Genomic DNA, 16,234 nt, shown 5'->3' on the forward strand with positions numbered 1-16,234 from the left:
CTTTCCTGTTTTTATTGGGAAAAGAAGTTTCTTGTTTATTCTGGCAATGCTTGTTTTTGCAAATGTAGGCAAATATTATACCTGTCTTATTTCCTCCCACCTGCACTGTCTCTCTACAAAATACAGCATGCTATATTTACTGTTCTGCACTTCGATATTTTTCACTCAACAATATATATTGGAGATTTTTCTACTTCGATACATAGAGCAATTGATTGTTATTTTTAAGAGTCAAGCAGAAAGTTTTATTAACTTGAACCAGAATAACAAACCAGAATGTGTTCATAATATAAAATTTCTGATTAGACATTCTTAGAGTATAGCTATTTCCTAACGTATTTCTCAATCTTTTAAAAATTGATATATATCCAAAAATTATAATTTATACAATTATCTAGAGCTCATATATATGTGTATTTGGTATTTTTATTCAATCCATAACTATGGATGAATTTATCTACTCATAAATAACCAATGCCATCAAAAGACAAGGACTTTTTTTTTAACCTTAACCACAATACCATTATCATACCTAAACATTTTAAAAATAACTCCTAACATCATCAAATGTCCACCCAGTAGTTGAGTCACCAGTTGTCTCATAAAGGCCATAAATGTTACTTTAAATCTTTAAAAAAAACTATGATCTGAATAAGGTCGGCATATTATGATTGGTTAATATGTCTTTTTAAATCTTTTAAACTACAGGTTTCCCTCCATCCCTTTTTCCCCTTGGCAATTTTTGGTGAAGAAAATGGGTTGTTTGTTCTTTAGAATTTCTTACAGTCTCCGTTTTGCTGATTGCATCACTGCGGTGTGGTTTCACGTGTTTTCCTGCCCTCTGCATTTTCTGTGAATTGATAGTTATATTTCAAGGCTTGACCACATTCAAGTTCGGTATTTTTGGCCAGACGAATTCAAAGGTGGTGGTGGTATTTTCCATCAGAAGCACATAACGTCTGGTTGTGTCTTTTCGGTGGTGTTAGCAGCCACTGATGCTCAATGCCTAGATCCTTTAATCTGTTCGTGGTTCATTTATTTACTTTTTTATTGTGGGAAAACATACCTAACATAAAATTTACAATTTAAGCCATTTTTAAGTATACAGGTCAGTGACATTAAGTCCATTCACATTGTCGTGCAACCATCACCACCATCCATCTGCAGAACCTTTTTCATCTTTCCAAACTGAAACTCTGTACCCATCAAATAATAACTCCCCATTCCCCGCTCTCCCAGGCCCCAGCAACCACCACGCTACTTTCTGTCTCTATGACCTTGACTGCTGTAAGTCTCTCATATAAGTGAAATCATACAGTATTTGCCCTTTTGTGACTGTCTTATTTCACTAGCATAATATCTTCAAGATTAGTCCATGTCACAGCATGTGTCAAAATTTCCTTCTTTTTTAGGGCTGACTAACATTCCACTGTATGGAATAGATTATATTTTGTTTATCCACTCATCCGTCAGTGGACACTTGGTGCAGACATGGTAATGTTTCTTAATGAATTTAATCTAAAGTTCCAAGGCACAACAGTGCTCCTCTGTGAGACATATATGCAGCAGCCATTATCGTTGTCTGAATCACAGGTGGTGTCAAGCGGCCATACATACTTCCGGTGTTACTGAAAGTTAGAACAAGAAGCAAGATCTCGTTTCCCATATAAATTTGCAGCAGATATATTTTCTGGGCTCAAACTACAGTTCCGACAGTGTTTTTCAGACTTCAATGCAAGCGCGAAGGAAATTTCTATATTGCATATAAGGAGCTTACACCTAACCTTCAACTGGATGTGATTAATCTACAATGTAATGTTGAGATAAAAGGCAAGTATCAAGAGGAGAAGATAACAGAATCCTATAAGTGGCTTTCAAGTGATGAATACACTCAATTAAAATCATATGCTCTTGGACTGATACCAGTATTTGGCAGTACTATCTGTGTGAAGACATTTTCAAAAATGAAATCTGTAAAATCTCATTACAGATCAGCATTAACAGGTGAACATTTGCAATTGATGTGGATGATAGGGAGCACTAACTTTGAGCCTCAGTTAAGCAGCAGACCTGTATTATAAAAAATTGTACTCAATTATTATATTTTGAATTTTGTCAGTAAAAAATTTCTGGAGGGGCCGGCCCTGTGGCTGAGTGGTTAAGTTCATGTGCTCCGCTTTGGCGGCCCGGGGTTTTGCCAGTTCAGATCCTGGGCGTGGACACGGCACTGCTCATCAGGCCATGGTGAGGCGGCGTCCCACATAACACAACCAGAGGCACTCACAACTAGAATATACAACTCTGTACTGGGGGGCTTTGGGGAGAAGAAGGAAAAAAAAGAAGATTGGCAACAGTTGTTAGCTCAGGTGCCAATCTTTAAAAAAAAATTTGTGGAAATTTGTTTTAATTTTTATGTACTTACATAGTATCCTTGATTTCGCTTCTTGGCATGCAAAGCCTAATACTTACTGTCCGATCCCTTACAGAATAAGGTTGCCAACTCCTGGTCTAGAAGAACACTGGATGAGTACATCCAGCTGCCCACTGGATAGCTTCTAGTCATTCAAACAAAACCCTTGATCCACTCCTAAGTTCTTTTCTTGTCTTCCACTTGTTAAATGGCCTCTAATTCAATTGCTCAAGCCAAAACTCTAGAGGTCTTCCTTGATTTTTTTACTTTCCCACAATCTCTATATTAATCTGTTAGAATGCCCTGTGTGGGTCCTACCTCCACACATAAAGCTTTAATCCATCTACTTCTCTCCATATCTTACCCATCTCTTATCCGCACTACTGAAACAGTCTATTGGTCTCCATGCTTCCACTCTGGCCCTCTAATGATCCAATATTTGCTCTGTAGCTAGAAGAATCTCTTTAAAATATTAAAAGATCGTCATTCCCCTGTTTAAACTCTTTTGCCTCCCCACTGCATTTAGAATAAAATCCTACTTTCTTATCACTCTTTGAAAGGCTCTGTATAACCCAGGCCCAGCCTACCTCTTCAGTCACATCTGCGATGGACTGAATGTTTCCGTCCCCTCCAAATTCATATGCTGAGGTCCTACCCCACAATGTGATGGCATCAGGAGGTGGGGCTTTGGGGAAGTGATTAGGTCATGAAGGTGGAGCCCTCCTGAATGGGATTAGTGCCCTTATGAAGACACCCCAGACAGCTCCCTTTTTCTTCCCGCCTTGTGAGGATATGGCGAGAAGATGGCCATCTATGAATCAGGAAGCAGGTCCTGACGACACTGAATCTGCTGGCACTTCATCTTGGACTTTCAGCTTCCAGAACGGTGGGAAATCAATTTCCACTGTTTATAAGCCACTCGGTCTATGCTACTCTGTTATAGCAGCCCAAACAGACTGAGACATCTCATTCCTCTCCAGGTCCACTGGTCTCCTCGTCAAGCATACCAGCCTCTTTCTCTTTCCTGGCTTTTGCACCAATGAATCGCTTTACTGGAACCCCCTTCCCCACTTGCTTTGCATGTCTGGGTCCTTCTTTGCCTGTGGATACTAGATCATGTGTACAGTATGCTTTCCTTTTCTGTTACTCTCCACCTTATTACCTGGTTTATTTCCTTTTCAGCACTGGAATGTGATATTATGAAGGCAAGCAACATCCACCACACCTAAAACAGCACCCACATATAATGGGTAATCCTGGATAGTTGGCAAATACTTTTGAATAAATGAAATTCTAGGAAAGTCTCATCATAGGGGGAAATAAGAGCCACTAGAGCACACAGCTGAGGTCCTACCTGGCCTAACGGTCAGGAGATTTCTAGAGGGAGTGTTTAAGTTGATATCTGAAGAGAGTAGGAATTAGTCCATTGAGGGCTATTTCTAGGTAGGTAACACTATTCTAGGTAACTATTCCTGGTAGAGAGATGAGCATGAGGAGCAGAAAAAGCAGAGGCCTAGGGGAGACAGTAATAAGAGCCGAAACTGTAGTAATTGGGACCAGATCATTTGGACTTCTTGAAAGCGCAAGAGGAAGCAAATGAAAGGTTTAAGGTGGAGAGCTGGCGACAGTGCTTTTTCCTTTGGCAACATCACTCTGGCCATAGTGTGTAGAGTGAAATCTACAAGGAAGCAAGACAGAAAGCAACATGTTAGGAGGTTACAGTAGCAGCAGTGAGAATGAAGGAATGTATCGAATGAAGGAACGTATCAATTTGAAACATCTAGGAGAGACAGCATTGGTAGGACAAGTGTGGGACGTGAGACAGGTGTCCAGGAACACTCCTAGGTTCCAGTCTTGGGCATTTGCGTGGATGGTGGAGCCATTACTAAAACTGGAAACAACACAGGAGCAGATGGCTAGAGGTGGGGTAGAGCATTCAGACATGTTGAGCTTGAGCTGCCTATGAAGTATTCACATAGCTGGTTTAAACATGTCTCTTACAGTGGTAATCCAGGGTCCAAGCCCCTCTGATACCTTCCCCTTTCTTCATCAGTGTCTGATACACAGCAGGCACTTATTGTTGCAGGAAGGAAGGAAAGGAAGAAATCTAGGTGGGTCTGGGGGTCAGGAAAACGAGATACAACATTAAGGGTCATCAGTATTTAAATGGTTTAACTCAGCAGAGTGGATAAAAATCAGCCAGCAGTGTACAGAGAAGGAGGGTGCAAGAGCCCTGAAGAACTCCGGCATCTATGAGGAAGGCATAACAATGACATCTAAGCCTCGCTGAGCGCTGTATGCCTCATTTCCCTGTTGCGTGAAAATGTTTTCCCTTCACGTATGTGATCCCTACCTGAGAACTGAACCCAGCGAAGGTGTGGGGAGCTGACTAACGTTCTCATTCGTAATAACAGCTAATGTTTACTGAGTTTACAGAGTGCAAGGCGCTGTCCTAAGCATTTTACATGTATTAATTCTCATAACTCTATGAGATGATTAAATGCTAATGAGGAACTCCAGAGACAGGGTGAAGATACAGGATGGAGGGGATAACTTAAAAAGCAAAGGCCCTGGGAAGGGGGCCAGCATTGGACAGTAGGAGGGACATCTTTTTGACTATAAGGACGAAAGGACAGAGGCAGAGAGGTACATGTTTAAGTTTGTTTAAACTCAAATCTTTCATCATGAAACTTATTTTCTGTATAATACCCAGTAACTTAAAAAAAGAAAACCTCTAACATGGTGTGTTTTTTTTAAAGATCTGCACCTGAGCTAACATCGCTTGCCAATCTTTTTTTCTTCCCTCTTCTTTCTTCTTCTTCTCCCCAAAGCCTCCCATACTTCGTGTATATTCTAGTTGTGACTGCCTCTGGTTGTGGCATGTGGGACGCTGCCTCAGCGTGGTCTGATGAGCGGTGCTGGGTCCATGCCCAGGATCTGAACCAGCGAAACCCTGGGCCGCTGAAGCAGAGCGTGTGGACTTAACCACTTGGTCATGGGCTGGCCCCTAACACGATGTTTTAATAGGCATTATAGATGTAGTAATGAAGTGCTGTGGGGATTAAGGAGAGAGGGGAAGCAATTCTGCCGTAAGTTCAGCGGGCACAGGTAGAAGTTGGGCAGGTTCAACGTTTCTTGAACACCTGGTATATCTGAGGCTTTAAGGATCCCAAGATGGGCAACACCTGGAGATTGTCTGGGGTGGGCCTCTGTTGCTGTGGGCTGGCCAGCACCCATTCCCCACTCTTCTGTCCCAGGACTTCAATTTCCCCTTGAGGATTCCATGTCTACTTTTTTGCCTTAATGGAACATATGATCAAGGTGCTCTGGCCAGAGGGCGGACTGAGGCCGAGTTCTCTCCCAGAAAATTTCATCTTGAGATGAGTGACACAAGAAATAAAAACGACTGGGTCATCATCCCAAAATATACGACCTGAAAAGATTCCTTAAGAGTTCCTGCTTCCTGGAGCCCGGAGCTGACCTGGGCCTTGTCCTTCCAAAGGCTGGTCCTTCAGCTCTTCCTTCCGTTCCAGGAGCCACCCCACATCCTTCTACAGAGTCTTGTTTTGATAAGGTTAGTCAGAGCCAGCTTCCATTGCTTGCAAACAAAGGATCCTGGCCAATGGATACAGCCACCTACAGAACGTGTGCCAAAGAATGGCAGGGGGGTAGGATTTTAGTAGATCCAAGATTGGCAGTCCCCTCTGACCCCTTTCCCAATGTGTTCTCAGTCCCTACCATGGGGATGGTACCATGGCATGGCTCTTTAGAGAGGCTGACACATCCCAGCCAGAATCCACCTTCTCAACCATAAAGTCACACTTTTCAGCCCCTTCTGGGTGCCAGAACTAACAACTTTTGAGGAACATGCTTTGGGGAAGGCTATCACTCCTGGCCTGGTAGTTGTGACTTCAATGCATGTTTCCACATCAGTTCAGCCACCCACACCCACTGCCATACTCTGGCATGTGGAGTCCTTTGTGAAACTTCTGCTGACCTATAATAGGTCTTTGCTGGGCTTGCTTTGTGCCACTACAGTAGCTTGTCCTGCCCACTACCATGGACTTATCACACCACATCATCATTACTTGTCTAGCTATGGTAGTAGCTGTGAAATCTTTGAGGGCAGAATGTAAGTGAGGGTCCAGTACAAGGCTTTGCATTAAATGTTTGTAGAACAGACCAAACGTTACACATAATACACGAAGCCAGGGAGTATTACAGGTAAAGGTCAGCGGAACCAATCCCTTTAAAAAAAAAGACAGAGAACCAGTTAAAGGTACCTATCACCTTCCCCCTCCAACACATACACACAAAAAGTGACAGTTGACTCTGAAAGATAAGGTAACACACCAGAGGTTACTCACTGGCAGGTCAGGGCCTAGAATCCAGCCCACTGAAGTCCGGGACAGTGTTCTCTGCATGGTGTGAAACTATCCCACTCTCCCCCCATCAACATGGCCCAGCTGCATACAGATCGCATCCAAGTCTTTGCAATTCTGTTCTCAGGTTGTCTCTCCCACATAAATTACTCCTCAGTCCACTGTCAGCTTGGGTTTCAGGACAAAGTTTATTTGAAGAAATTAAGTAACCTGTGACAAACTCCCCATCCCAATATCTACCCTTCTACCTCTCAACCAAGGGGCTGTCCTGTGTGGGTGCGGGGAGAGGGAGGGGGTGTTGTCCCACTGCACAGTTACTCTCCACCCTTCAGCATGCCCCATCTCAGCCCTGAGTCCCTGTGACCAAGGCCACTTGTTCAGAGCAGTGGTGTTGCCCTGAGAGCATTTCAGGTCAGTTGTCATCTCCTGAGTGCACTGGTCACATTCCAATCACTATGATCAACACATGAGTGATGACTTGTGGTCAAAAGTAGACAAGAGGCACCGGCTGCCGAGGGCACACACTCTACTCAGGAGGGCGCTCGGAATGACACGTGGAATGCTTGATTTGTTAACGTGCTCAACTACAACATAAAAAATACAGGTGCTGGGAAGGTACCTACTGTAAGAAAGCAAGTTATGATCTGAGGGGTGTCTGGAAAGATATAACAAAAGAAAGTACATAAAGAGAACTCTGTTCGCATCATCTCAGCAGTGATGAGGGGGAGGCAACCTTAGAGCTTGGTCTCTAAATTACTCAAACTCTGAGTCAAACGTATCTCGAGATGGAGACCAGCTCCTTGACCTCCTCGTGGACACTGAATCAAACACTGATGATCATGTCTTTTTCTTCTAACTCTTCTCTCATCAAATAAACTTCTAACCTGAAATCAGGTTTCCTGTATGAAAAGAAAGTCTATTATGGGCAAGTGATCAATTTACATACACCTATAAACCACTTTCCTGTAGGATTATTAGTAAAAACCTTGGGTGAGACGAGAAATCTGAATTTCCAGATCTGTGAGGTTGAGGCCCACACCCAAGAAAAGGAGGTCTACAACGTATCTATTCTCTTGGCCTGATTACAAGATCCAGCATGGAGGTGTGTGGGAGTGAGGGTAAGACTCCGTCAGCAGCAGTGGCGCTCTCGGACTGGAAGTTAGTATTTGGCTTCCGCAGTCATTCGTAAGTCCAGTGAGCAGTGGCCCAGCCCTGGCCCTTGCACAGGTCCTGGTGGCGAAGGAAATAGGCATGGACTCGGAACTGACGGCCACAGTGGGGACAGGCATGCAGGGCTCCTGCATGGGTCTTCATATGCTCTGTCAGATGGTGCTTCAGCTTGAAGCGCTTGTTGCAGATGCCACAGCCAAAGGGTCGAAGGCTGAAGGTCAGCATGATGTGCCGGTCACGCTTCGGCTTCACTGCAAACCGCTTCCCACACAAGCAACCAAAGCGTTTCCCATCGGCAGGGGGTGCCCCTCCAAGCTTCACAGGCCCGTGCACAGCCTGCCCTGCTCCTCCAGGTCCCCCACTTCCTGACACGATTTCATTCCCGTGAAGATCCACTGGTTTCCCTGACGAGCCCGCGCCTCCAGACGCTGCCCCTGCTGCTGACGGCAGCAAGAACGCTAGCTCTCCATTCCCCTCTGAGTCCCCTCCAGCAAACACTTTGGTCTCCTCCTCTGCTGCTCCAGACTGAGTTCCACCTCCTGATTTCTCCTCCTTAGGCTCAAAGGGTTCCTGCTTAATGTAGAAGATTTTGAGAGGCCGTGCAGTCTGAGGGGCAGGAGGCTCAAGTGGTGCACTCTCCCCCTCTGGAAGCCTGCGGGGAGTAGAGGACACGGGCAGTGGTTGGGATCCATGAGGGCGAGGAAAATCCCCTGACGCTCTCTGAGATTGAGGAGTCTGAGAGGGTGCTGCTGACCCCTGGTCCTCCTCCTCCTCTTCCTCAATTTGAATCTGTAACACATCTTCCAGTTCACTCCCCTCTCCTCCAACAAGACTCTGTGTAGAAGTGGACGACTGCACCTCGGTCTGGAAAGAGGAAGAGCTTATGCACCAGCCTCCTGGAGAGGATGTGGTGGAAAGAAGCGTGTGGCAAGCGGTCGATCCAGGGGTTGAAAGTCCGCCACCTGAGGTTTCTAGGTCTCTAAGAATCTCTGAGCACTGATCTACTACTTGCCACATCTGGAGCCCACTGGCCACAAGGAGGTGAGCAGGGAGAGCATCCAGCGGCAGGCGGAGGCGCCCTGAATAAATGAGCTGGAGCAGCCCCTCGAAAGCATCCGCTTCAATGACGCTGGGCAGAGTGAGCCGTGGCGCGTCCCTCAGAAGCAGTTTGTCATGGAAGTAAGGAGAGGCCGCGGCCAACACGGCTTTGTGAGCCCTAAGTTCCCGGCCCTGCACCAGGAGGGACACGTCGCAGAACTTTCCCTCGAGCCTGTGGCGGTTCAGGGCTTCCAGCAGCAACGAGCTGTGCTGAGGAAACTCGATCTGGATCGTCCGTGGGGCTGGGCTGAAGTTCGGGGAGGGGGCTACGGGAGGCAAGGGCGTCGAGGTATCCATGGCCTCCTCGGAAAGAGAGCCTCCGGAGGATCGAGCACAGGAGACGAGGGGCCGGGGCAGACTGAAGGCTGCGGAGGGATGAAGGCTGCGGAGGAAACAGATGGGGTCACAGAAGCTCCGGCTAAGAGGGACCAGGTCGCCTCGCACTCCACCCGCCTCCCCCACCCCCCGACACGCGGAAACTGTTCGGCCAGCGGTGGTTTCTGCCGATCGGTCCCGCGCACTCCTCCACCGAGAAAACAAAAACTGCCCACAAGACACCAACCGGGGTTTCACTTCCAGGACCGCGGAGGACGAAGCGCTTCAGCCACGAGCCTGAGCTCGCCGGCCCTGACCGACCCACCCCGCTGCCACGACCCCGCCAGTACTCACCCGGCAGACCCAGAACGCCTCCACAGCTGCCGCGCTGTCCTGGGCCGGAAGCCGCCGCCTCCTCGCCGGACGCCGACGCCGGGCGCGGTGGGCGGGGCCAGGGCCGCAGCCAATCGGAGGGCGGTGGCCTACAAGCCTCGTGTTGATTGGCTGCGCGGGTGAGGGGGCGGTGCTGGCAAGAGGCCGCGGGCCCCCGCGGCGCCGCGTGGGGTGACCGTCCCTGCGGGAGTGGGGAGAGCGGCTCTGGAGAGCGCAGCCCGGACGGAGTCAGTGACGCGGGAGTCACCGCGGCGAGTAAACGTAGCGCCCGTCCCCCGGTAGGTGCCGAAAGGACGAGATTAAGTTGGCACCTGCTGTGTGGGCTAGGCGTTGTCCACAGCACCCTGTGTCCTCCCCCCGCCCCGCGAGGTAGGTGTTGCCATCTTGTTTCCTCGGGGGACACCGAGGCTGGCGAGTGGTCGGCCTGCGACTGGAACCAGGTTCTTTCCTCCATTCCGCACGGGAGCATTTTAACCAGCAATTAAACCAACCCTATTTCTAGGTAATTTCTTTTGTTGTTAAGATACATATAAACATACTTGGAATCTTTTATCAGATGCTGGTGCTTGCTTCTTGACTCTTTTCTCCCTCGGGTTAAGTGGAGCAGTGGTGAGGGAAGAGCTAGACTGGGTACGTTTGGCCACTGCAAAACCCCTGGTCAAAAACGGAGTGAATCTCCTGACTGGGTCGGGGAGAGAGATTCTAGGGGGAGACTATGGCATCACGCAGGGATATAGTTTCTCCCAGGCTGTCAGCCTCCTCTCAAAAGGCAGATCCTATCACCCTGCTGGTCTCCCTGGAGATCCCAGCCTAGGAAAGTCAGCACAGCGATAAAAGAACAATCTCCGTTTATTAAACATGATTTTTCTGTTTCACCACACACTCCAGAAAAAAAGGAAATGGGGCTGGGAGTGGAGAAAAAGGGACAGTGAGGGGGGATAGAGAAGGCTGGGAGTGGGGTGGGGTGGGGAGGGAGAACGAGAAAACAAAATAAAACAGGTAGGAAGAGCATCTCCCTACCCTTAGGGGGGTGGGGGAGAGGGAAGCGTGGAGGGGAGGGGGCCAGGAAGCTCTGTACAGAGGGGTTGCCCCCAGCCCCCACACACACACCCCGGATATGTACAGTACAAATCCCAGATAATTACAACAGCCAAAGAAGAGAGGAGGGGGTGGGGCTCAGGGGTAGGGTCTGGGGTTGGGAAAGCAAGGAAAGGGCACAGGGATAAAATATCACATATTTACAACTTTTATATAAGTATAAACTTGGCCCCGGCTGGGTGTATGTGTGTAGGGGAATGGGACTGAAGGGGAACTGTCCATACAAAAGAAAGAAGGGTGGAGTCTGGGAACAGAGTCTCAATACCAAACGCAAGAAGGGATGAGGGGGCAAGGCTGGGTAGGGGACAGCAGTCAGGGAAGAGGGGGTGCCAAGGAGGGGCTTCACCCCTCCCATGACCTACCCACCCCAAACCCCATCCATCCTACCTCCCCTATCCCGCCAGAGAGCTATATACAGAGAAACACCGAAAAATTGTGGAGCTGGCGGGAGGGAAGGAGGGAGGTGGAGGGAGATTGGGGAGGGGGGGAGGATGAGAGGGAAGCCCAGCCCTGTCCTGCCTCCCCCCGGGGGGACAGAGTCATGGAAGGGGGCCCCCAACACCCCCCCCCTCCAACACAGGTCCCCCCACCCTGGGGGAGAGAGACATGGCTTTTCCTAGAGTAAGTTCCCCCCTCCCCCTGGGAGTAGAGACCAAGAAGAGAGAGGGGAGGGGCAGGGGGGACTGTATGTGTTAGGGTAGGGCAGATCAACTAGTCTGTCCTCCCCAACATACACACCCTCCTAAACCCTAACCCTTCACCCTAACCTCAATTCCACCCCACCCAACACACTGGGGGAGGGGGGGGGCATAAGCCCCCTCACCCCGCTCTGGGACCAGCCAAGAGCAGATCAGGTGTGGGAGGAAGGGGAGACAACTCCCATTCCCCCCTTGCCGCCCCCTCCCTGCCCCGGTGGCCCCTCCACCCCATCTGGGTTCTGGGTGGGGAGGGAGTAAATTTAAGAGTGGTAGGAGGAGAAGGAGTTTGTGCGTGCTGAGCCCCCCCAGACGCTCCTGAGAAATCAAGGGGTAATAGGGCCCCCTCACCCGGGGTCCCCTCCCCATAACAAGGGGGACAGGGGAGGCCAAAATGGGGCGGTGGAGGGGAGTTAGATTGTCAGCTCTGGTTACTGCTAAAAAATCACCCTGAAGTTGAAAGTTTGGAGGTGCCGCACCCCCAGGGTGGGGGCGAGGGTCTGTCCCCCAGTGCTCAGGGGAACGATGAGGCAGAGGATGGGGATAGCACCCCGGAGTGAAGGGGTCTGTGTGGGGTAGGTGGTGTCCTGGGGCAAGGGTCCCTGGGGGTCACAGGGGGCAGCACCCCAACAGGAAGGAAAAGGGGGCAGCTAAGGGTCCCCACTCTCCCTCCTGGAAATGGTGCAGTGGGGGTGGGGGATTGGTGCCCCCCAAGGAGGCATTTAGGGAGGCAATCCCGCTGTCCCTCGGCGACGTCCAGTCCTGGTGGTTGGTGCTGTTCCAGGGTGGGGTGCATGGGGAGGGAGAAGAAGGTCTGTGATGCTGGGTGGGCTAGTGGTCTGCGGTGTTTCGGAACTCGCCGTTCTCGGTGATCTGCAGCCGGGGTGGGGGGGGCGGGGCTGGGGGGGCCAGGCCGTTCCAAGGTGGGGCCAGCGTCACACGCGGGTTTGTTGGACCCAAGGGGGGAAGCTGCCTCTCCTGCAAGACACCAAAGAGGAGAGCGCGGACTTATTGAGACGCTTCGCGGGGGCCTGGGTGCCAGTCCCCTAGCAGTGGCCTCCCCCATAACCAGCCCCCTCCATAAACCATGTCCACCCACTTCCCCGGAAGCACCCCTCCCCCATCCTCCTCTTGTATCTCTCACCTGCAGTAGAAGTTACATCTTCTGGGATCAGAGAGAGGAGAATCTCACCCCAGACTCCTAACAGGGGCCTTCCTTCAACCCAGGGAGTCACTCACACCAGGAAACCAGTTCAAAAGAAGCAAGTTCCCACCTCACCCCCAACCTCACCCTTGTTATTTTGCCCTGCCCAGCCCACCCTCCTCTTGGAACCCCTCTCAGCCCACCTCCAATCCAAGGTAGGAGCTTTGTGTTGAGGGAACAAGGGGAGGCAGTACAGCAAAACCTCATTAATCCAAACCCCCGTGGATTTGGAATTTTTTCATAATTTGAACAAAAACTGGGCTTGAGTTTTCCTTTATCTATGAAGAAAGGGTGTGCTAAGCAAATTAATAGTGGAAATGTGCCTGTGGGAGGGAATAGTTAAGCTGTACTAGAAAACAGACTTTTCAATCCTATCTGTTCATTAACGCATGCTCCCTGAGGGCCTCGAGTGGAAAAGCCTTGTTCATCGAGTTCTACTTACTGTATATATTTTGAAGACATGCATTTCATTAAATAGACACTGTCATTCACTTTTGTCACTTATTCAGAGTGGCCATCTTCTCAAATATAACATTCCAAATTAGAGAGGTTTAACTGTACTGGGGGGGGAAAGGAAGGGGATTCAGGGAGGTGATGTGGGAAGGTACAAATACTGTGGGAGGGCTGCCTCATGCTAACAGCAGAGGCAGAAACGACCAGGAGCTTCTGCAGAGACACAGCATGCCCCAATCTCTGCATCCCCAGGAAGCAGAAACACTTCATTCCTTTCCACCCCCACATTCCTTTCAGTCCCTCTCCCTGGGCTCCCACTTAGAGAGCCAGGGGTACCAGACCCTACTCCCACCCCTGGGCCTATTCTGTCACCCCCTACCGCTCCTGGACCAACTCCTGGCTCCTGCCCTCAGCTCTGGCTTCTGTTCCTCTGCTGGGAGAGGAGAAGAAAGCCATCTGTACTACACTTCTGGTCGCTCACTTGGCTTTTTAAAATAGAGGTACCAAATTAATTTTTAAATTAATGGCTGAGTTACAGAGGGACCAGTACCTAAAAGTGGTTTAGAAAAAGTGTCCAAATTTATTTCCTGGGCCACAGGGCATTTAGGCCTGGGCAACCTAGTTATGTGTGACCGTAGCTCTAAAGGAAACAAACATGTTCCAAGTAGAGGCTCCCTTCCCAACCACAGAGCCCACCTCTCAGAAGGTCACCAAAACCCCGGTCTTAAGCAGAGCTGCCCTCTTAGCTTGCTGAGCATATCCCACACTCCACAAGTCAGCAAAAGAGGAAACTGCGTGTGGTGGGGGATCCTGAGTGTGGCAGGAGGGCAGGGACAGGAAACCTCAGATTCCCTTCCCTCTGCTTGTCTGCTGGTGACAGCACATAGGCATGCCCCCTACACCCCCATGGACCCAAATTTAGAAAGTAGATAAATTAGGGTGCCATTATTCATTTTACAAAAGAAGTCACTGCAGGAGTCCTTTAAATGGTGAGGTCCCCTGGTGCCTTTTAGCATCTGTTTACAGATCACTAACTACTTTGACAGAGAGGCTGGCCAGGCAGAGTTAAAATTACAGTGTGAGGAGCCACTGCCCACTGCAGATCAATCCCACAGAAAATAAAGCAACTCAGAAATGATGTCGGTGGCTGACAGGTTCCCATTTACTGGCTTTTTAGGTAGGATTATGTGTCCGGCAAGGCCACTGGGTGGTGGGAGAGGGGGAGTGAGTGGCATTCACAACCCCAGGATGTGAGCTCTGACAAGAAGAAAGATTATTTAACATGCGGTCCCTGGCATCTCTGCCTAGGAATCAACATGGCTCCTGAGCCCATGATGTTATTTAGGAAGACGCCTCACCCCACTGCCAACTCCCACGCCACATGGGCCAGTCCACGTCCTAACATCTGTCAAGGCTCCTTTCTTGCTCCTTGCTTTACTCACCCTGCCTACTGTCCCAACATCTGAACAGCATTCCTTCCAGGGCCCTGCAAAGTCTCCGTGAGTTACCTACCCACTCTTAGTTCCCACCCAGTGGGGCCGACTAGGAGCCCCTGATGCCTTCTACCTCATAGATGTAAGGGAGGAGGAAGAGAAACAGGTGGGGGTGGAAGGAGGAGGGGCAGAGAACCAAGGTTAGGGAAGGAAGGGAACCCCCAACCTACCTGCTGCAGTCAGCACAGCCCCTCTAGCCAGGGTCCCCCAACCCATCATCACCGCCACCCCTTTAACAAACCCCACCCCCAACATCCCAACCCCCAAGGACGCTCTGGTGAAATGGGGGGTGACAGACATACACTGGAGAGGTAGAGGAGGAGGACTGAGTCAGGAGGAGGCTGGGGAGGGCGTGTAGGAAGGGAGTGTGATCTGGGGATGCGCTGGGGCTGGGCCTGTCTAGGGGTGAGTGCTTGGCGCTGGAAAGGTATCACTAAGAGTGCGGGGAGGCAGCGGGAAGGGCTCTCTTGGGGCAGTGCCTTGAGAGGTGGGTCTGTGCGGGAGGTGTCAGGACGGTAGGGTCTGTGGAGGATGTTGGGTGTGGAGGGCAGCAGTGAGCGGGGAGAGGCTCTGGAGAGTCGGAGGGGAGTGGGCTTCATGACCAACCTGCAGTGGTCCGGAGTCACCTCCCCCTGTGTCCTCCGCCCGTGGTCAAAGCGGAACCAGGAGAATTACCTGATGAGGAGCTGCAGGGGGAGAGAGTGGGGTCATGGGGTCAGGAGCCTTGGTGGTGGTGGTGGGGAAGCCTGGCGGTCAGAGCAGAGGAAGGAGGAGCATGGGAGGGAAAGTGAGCAGAATTTGGGGACAGCAAGGGGTAAGGGCACAGGAGGGAGGTCCTGAAAGCTGGCTGGTGAGAAGAGAAGGAGGGCAGCAGAGAGCTGGAAAGCCAGTCAGGTGTGAGGACCAGAGGGAGAGAGACCAAAGGAGGCTAGACTTAAACACTGAGGGAAAGGAGAGCCTGCGGGGGAGGCCTTCAAGATCTGAAGAGTCAGGAACAGGAAGCTCTGCGGGAGCTGCCAAGGAGTCAGGAAAACTGGGGAGCCAGGAGAACAGAGGTGATGGGGACCCCAACTCCCCAGGGCACCGTCCAGAGCCTGGGGAAACTAGAACTCATACTGCCCTGTGCTCTGTTCTAGCAAACTGCAGCCTCCAGCCCTCCCGGCCCAAGAAGAGCTCAGAGGAAGCTGAACTCCGACTTGAACAGGAGCAGGCACAGAAGGGGCAGGGGACCCGGGAACTGGATAGGGTCTAGGGGCAGAGAGACTGAGGTTCTGGAAGAGATCCTGAGACGCAGACAGGAGTGGGAAAGACAGGGTGGGAAGGCACGGGGGTGGGGCTGACGCTGCCAGGAGTGACAAAGGCACAGACGATGGGATGAAGATGGGGTCACTGAGGGGCTGCCAGGAGCAGCCAGTGGACAAACGGAAGACAGTGGGAGAGACAGATGGCGATGGGGCTGGGCTGGCTGGTGCAGTGAGTGCACGAAGGACAGTGGGATGGATGGGGATGGGACACGGAGAAGA

General features: G+C 50.5%; 2 protein-coding genes and 1 long non-coding RNA gene across 16 annotated transcripts in view; 1 reads left to right on the plus strand and 2 right to left on the minus strand.

The window, feature by feature from the left end:
* Positions 1–6,959: 6,959 nt before the first annotated feature.
* On the minus strand, positions 6,960–9,796 carry ZBTB9 (zinc finger and BTB domain containing 9). 2 transcript variants are annotated; one of them, XM_046639999.1, is made up of 2 exons: positions 9,730–9,796; positions 6,960–9,442 (listed from the first exon to the last, which is right to left on the minus strand). In XM_046639999.1, the coding sequence occupies exon 2, from the start codon at positions 9,355–9,357 to the stop codon at positions 7,972–7,974; it is 1,386 nt and encodes a 461-aa protein (XP_046495955.1). In that variant the 5' UTR covers positions 9,358–9,442; positions 9,730–9,796; the 3' UTR covers positions 6,960–7,971. The 2 variants fall into 2 exon arrangements, with proteins under 2 accessions (XP_046495955.1, XP_046495956.1); XM_046640000.1 differs by lacking the exon at positions 9,730–9,796 and adding an exon at positions 9,623–9,642.
* Positions 9,797–9,933: 137 nt separating this feature from the next.
* On the plus strand, positions 9,934–16,216 carry LOC124227339 (uncharacterized). Its single transcript, XR_006885461.1, has 3 exons — positions 9,934–10,270; positions 14,527–14,717; positions 15,848–16,216. It is a non-coding gene; the product is annotated as an uncharacterized LOC124227339 (long non-coding RNA).
* The window catches only part of SYNGAP1 (synaptic Ras GTPase activating protein 1), a 33,692-nt gene continuing 28,057 nt past the window's right edge, over positions 10,600–16,234 (minus strand). For 7 of the 13 annotated variants that reach the window (XM_046641264.1, XM_046641263.1, XM_046641262.1 and 4 more), the window contains one exon: positions 10,600–12,539. In XM_046641264.1, the coding sequence (XP_046497220.1) occupies positions 12,393–12,539 (147 nt within the window). In that variant the 3' untranslated portion in view covers positions 10,600–12,392. Of the gene's footprint in view, positions 12,540–13,207; positions 13,326–15,317; positions 15,398–16,234 lie in introns of all 13 variants that reach the window. The other 6 variants (XR_006885458.1, XR_006885460.1, XR_006885457.1 and 3 more) reach the window with 5 other exon arrangements.

The sequence above is a fragment of the Equus quagga genome, chromosome 15 (assembly GCF_021613505.1).
Source record: "Equus quagga isolate Etosha38 chromosome 15, UCLA_HA_Equagga_1.0, whole genome shotgun sequence".
Classification (NCBI taxonomy): Eukaryota; Metazoa; Chordata; class Mammalia; order Perissodactyla; family Equidae; genus Equus; species Equus quagga.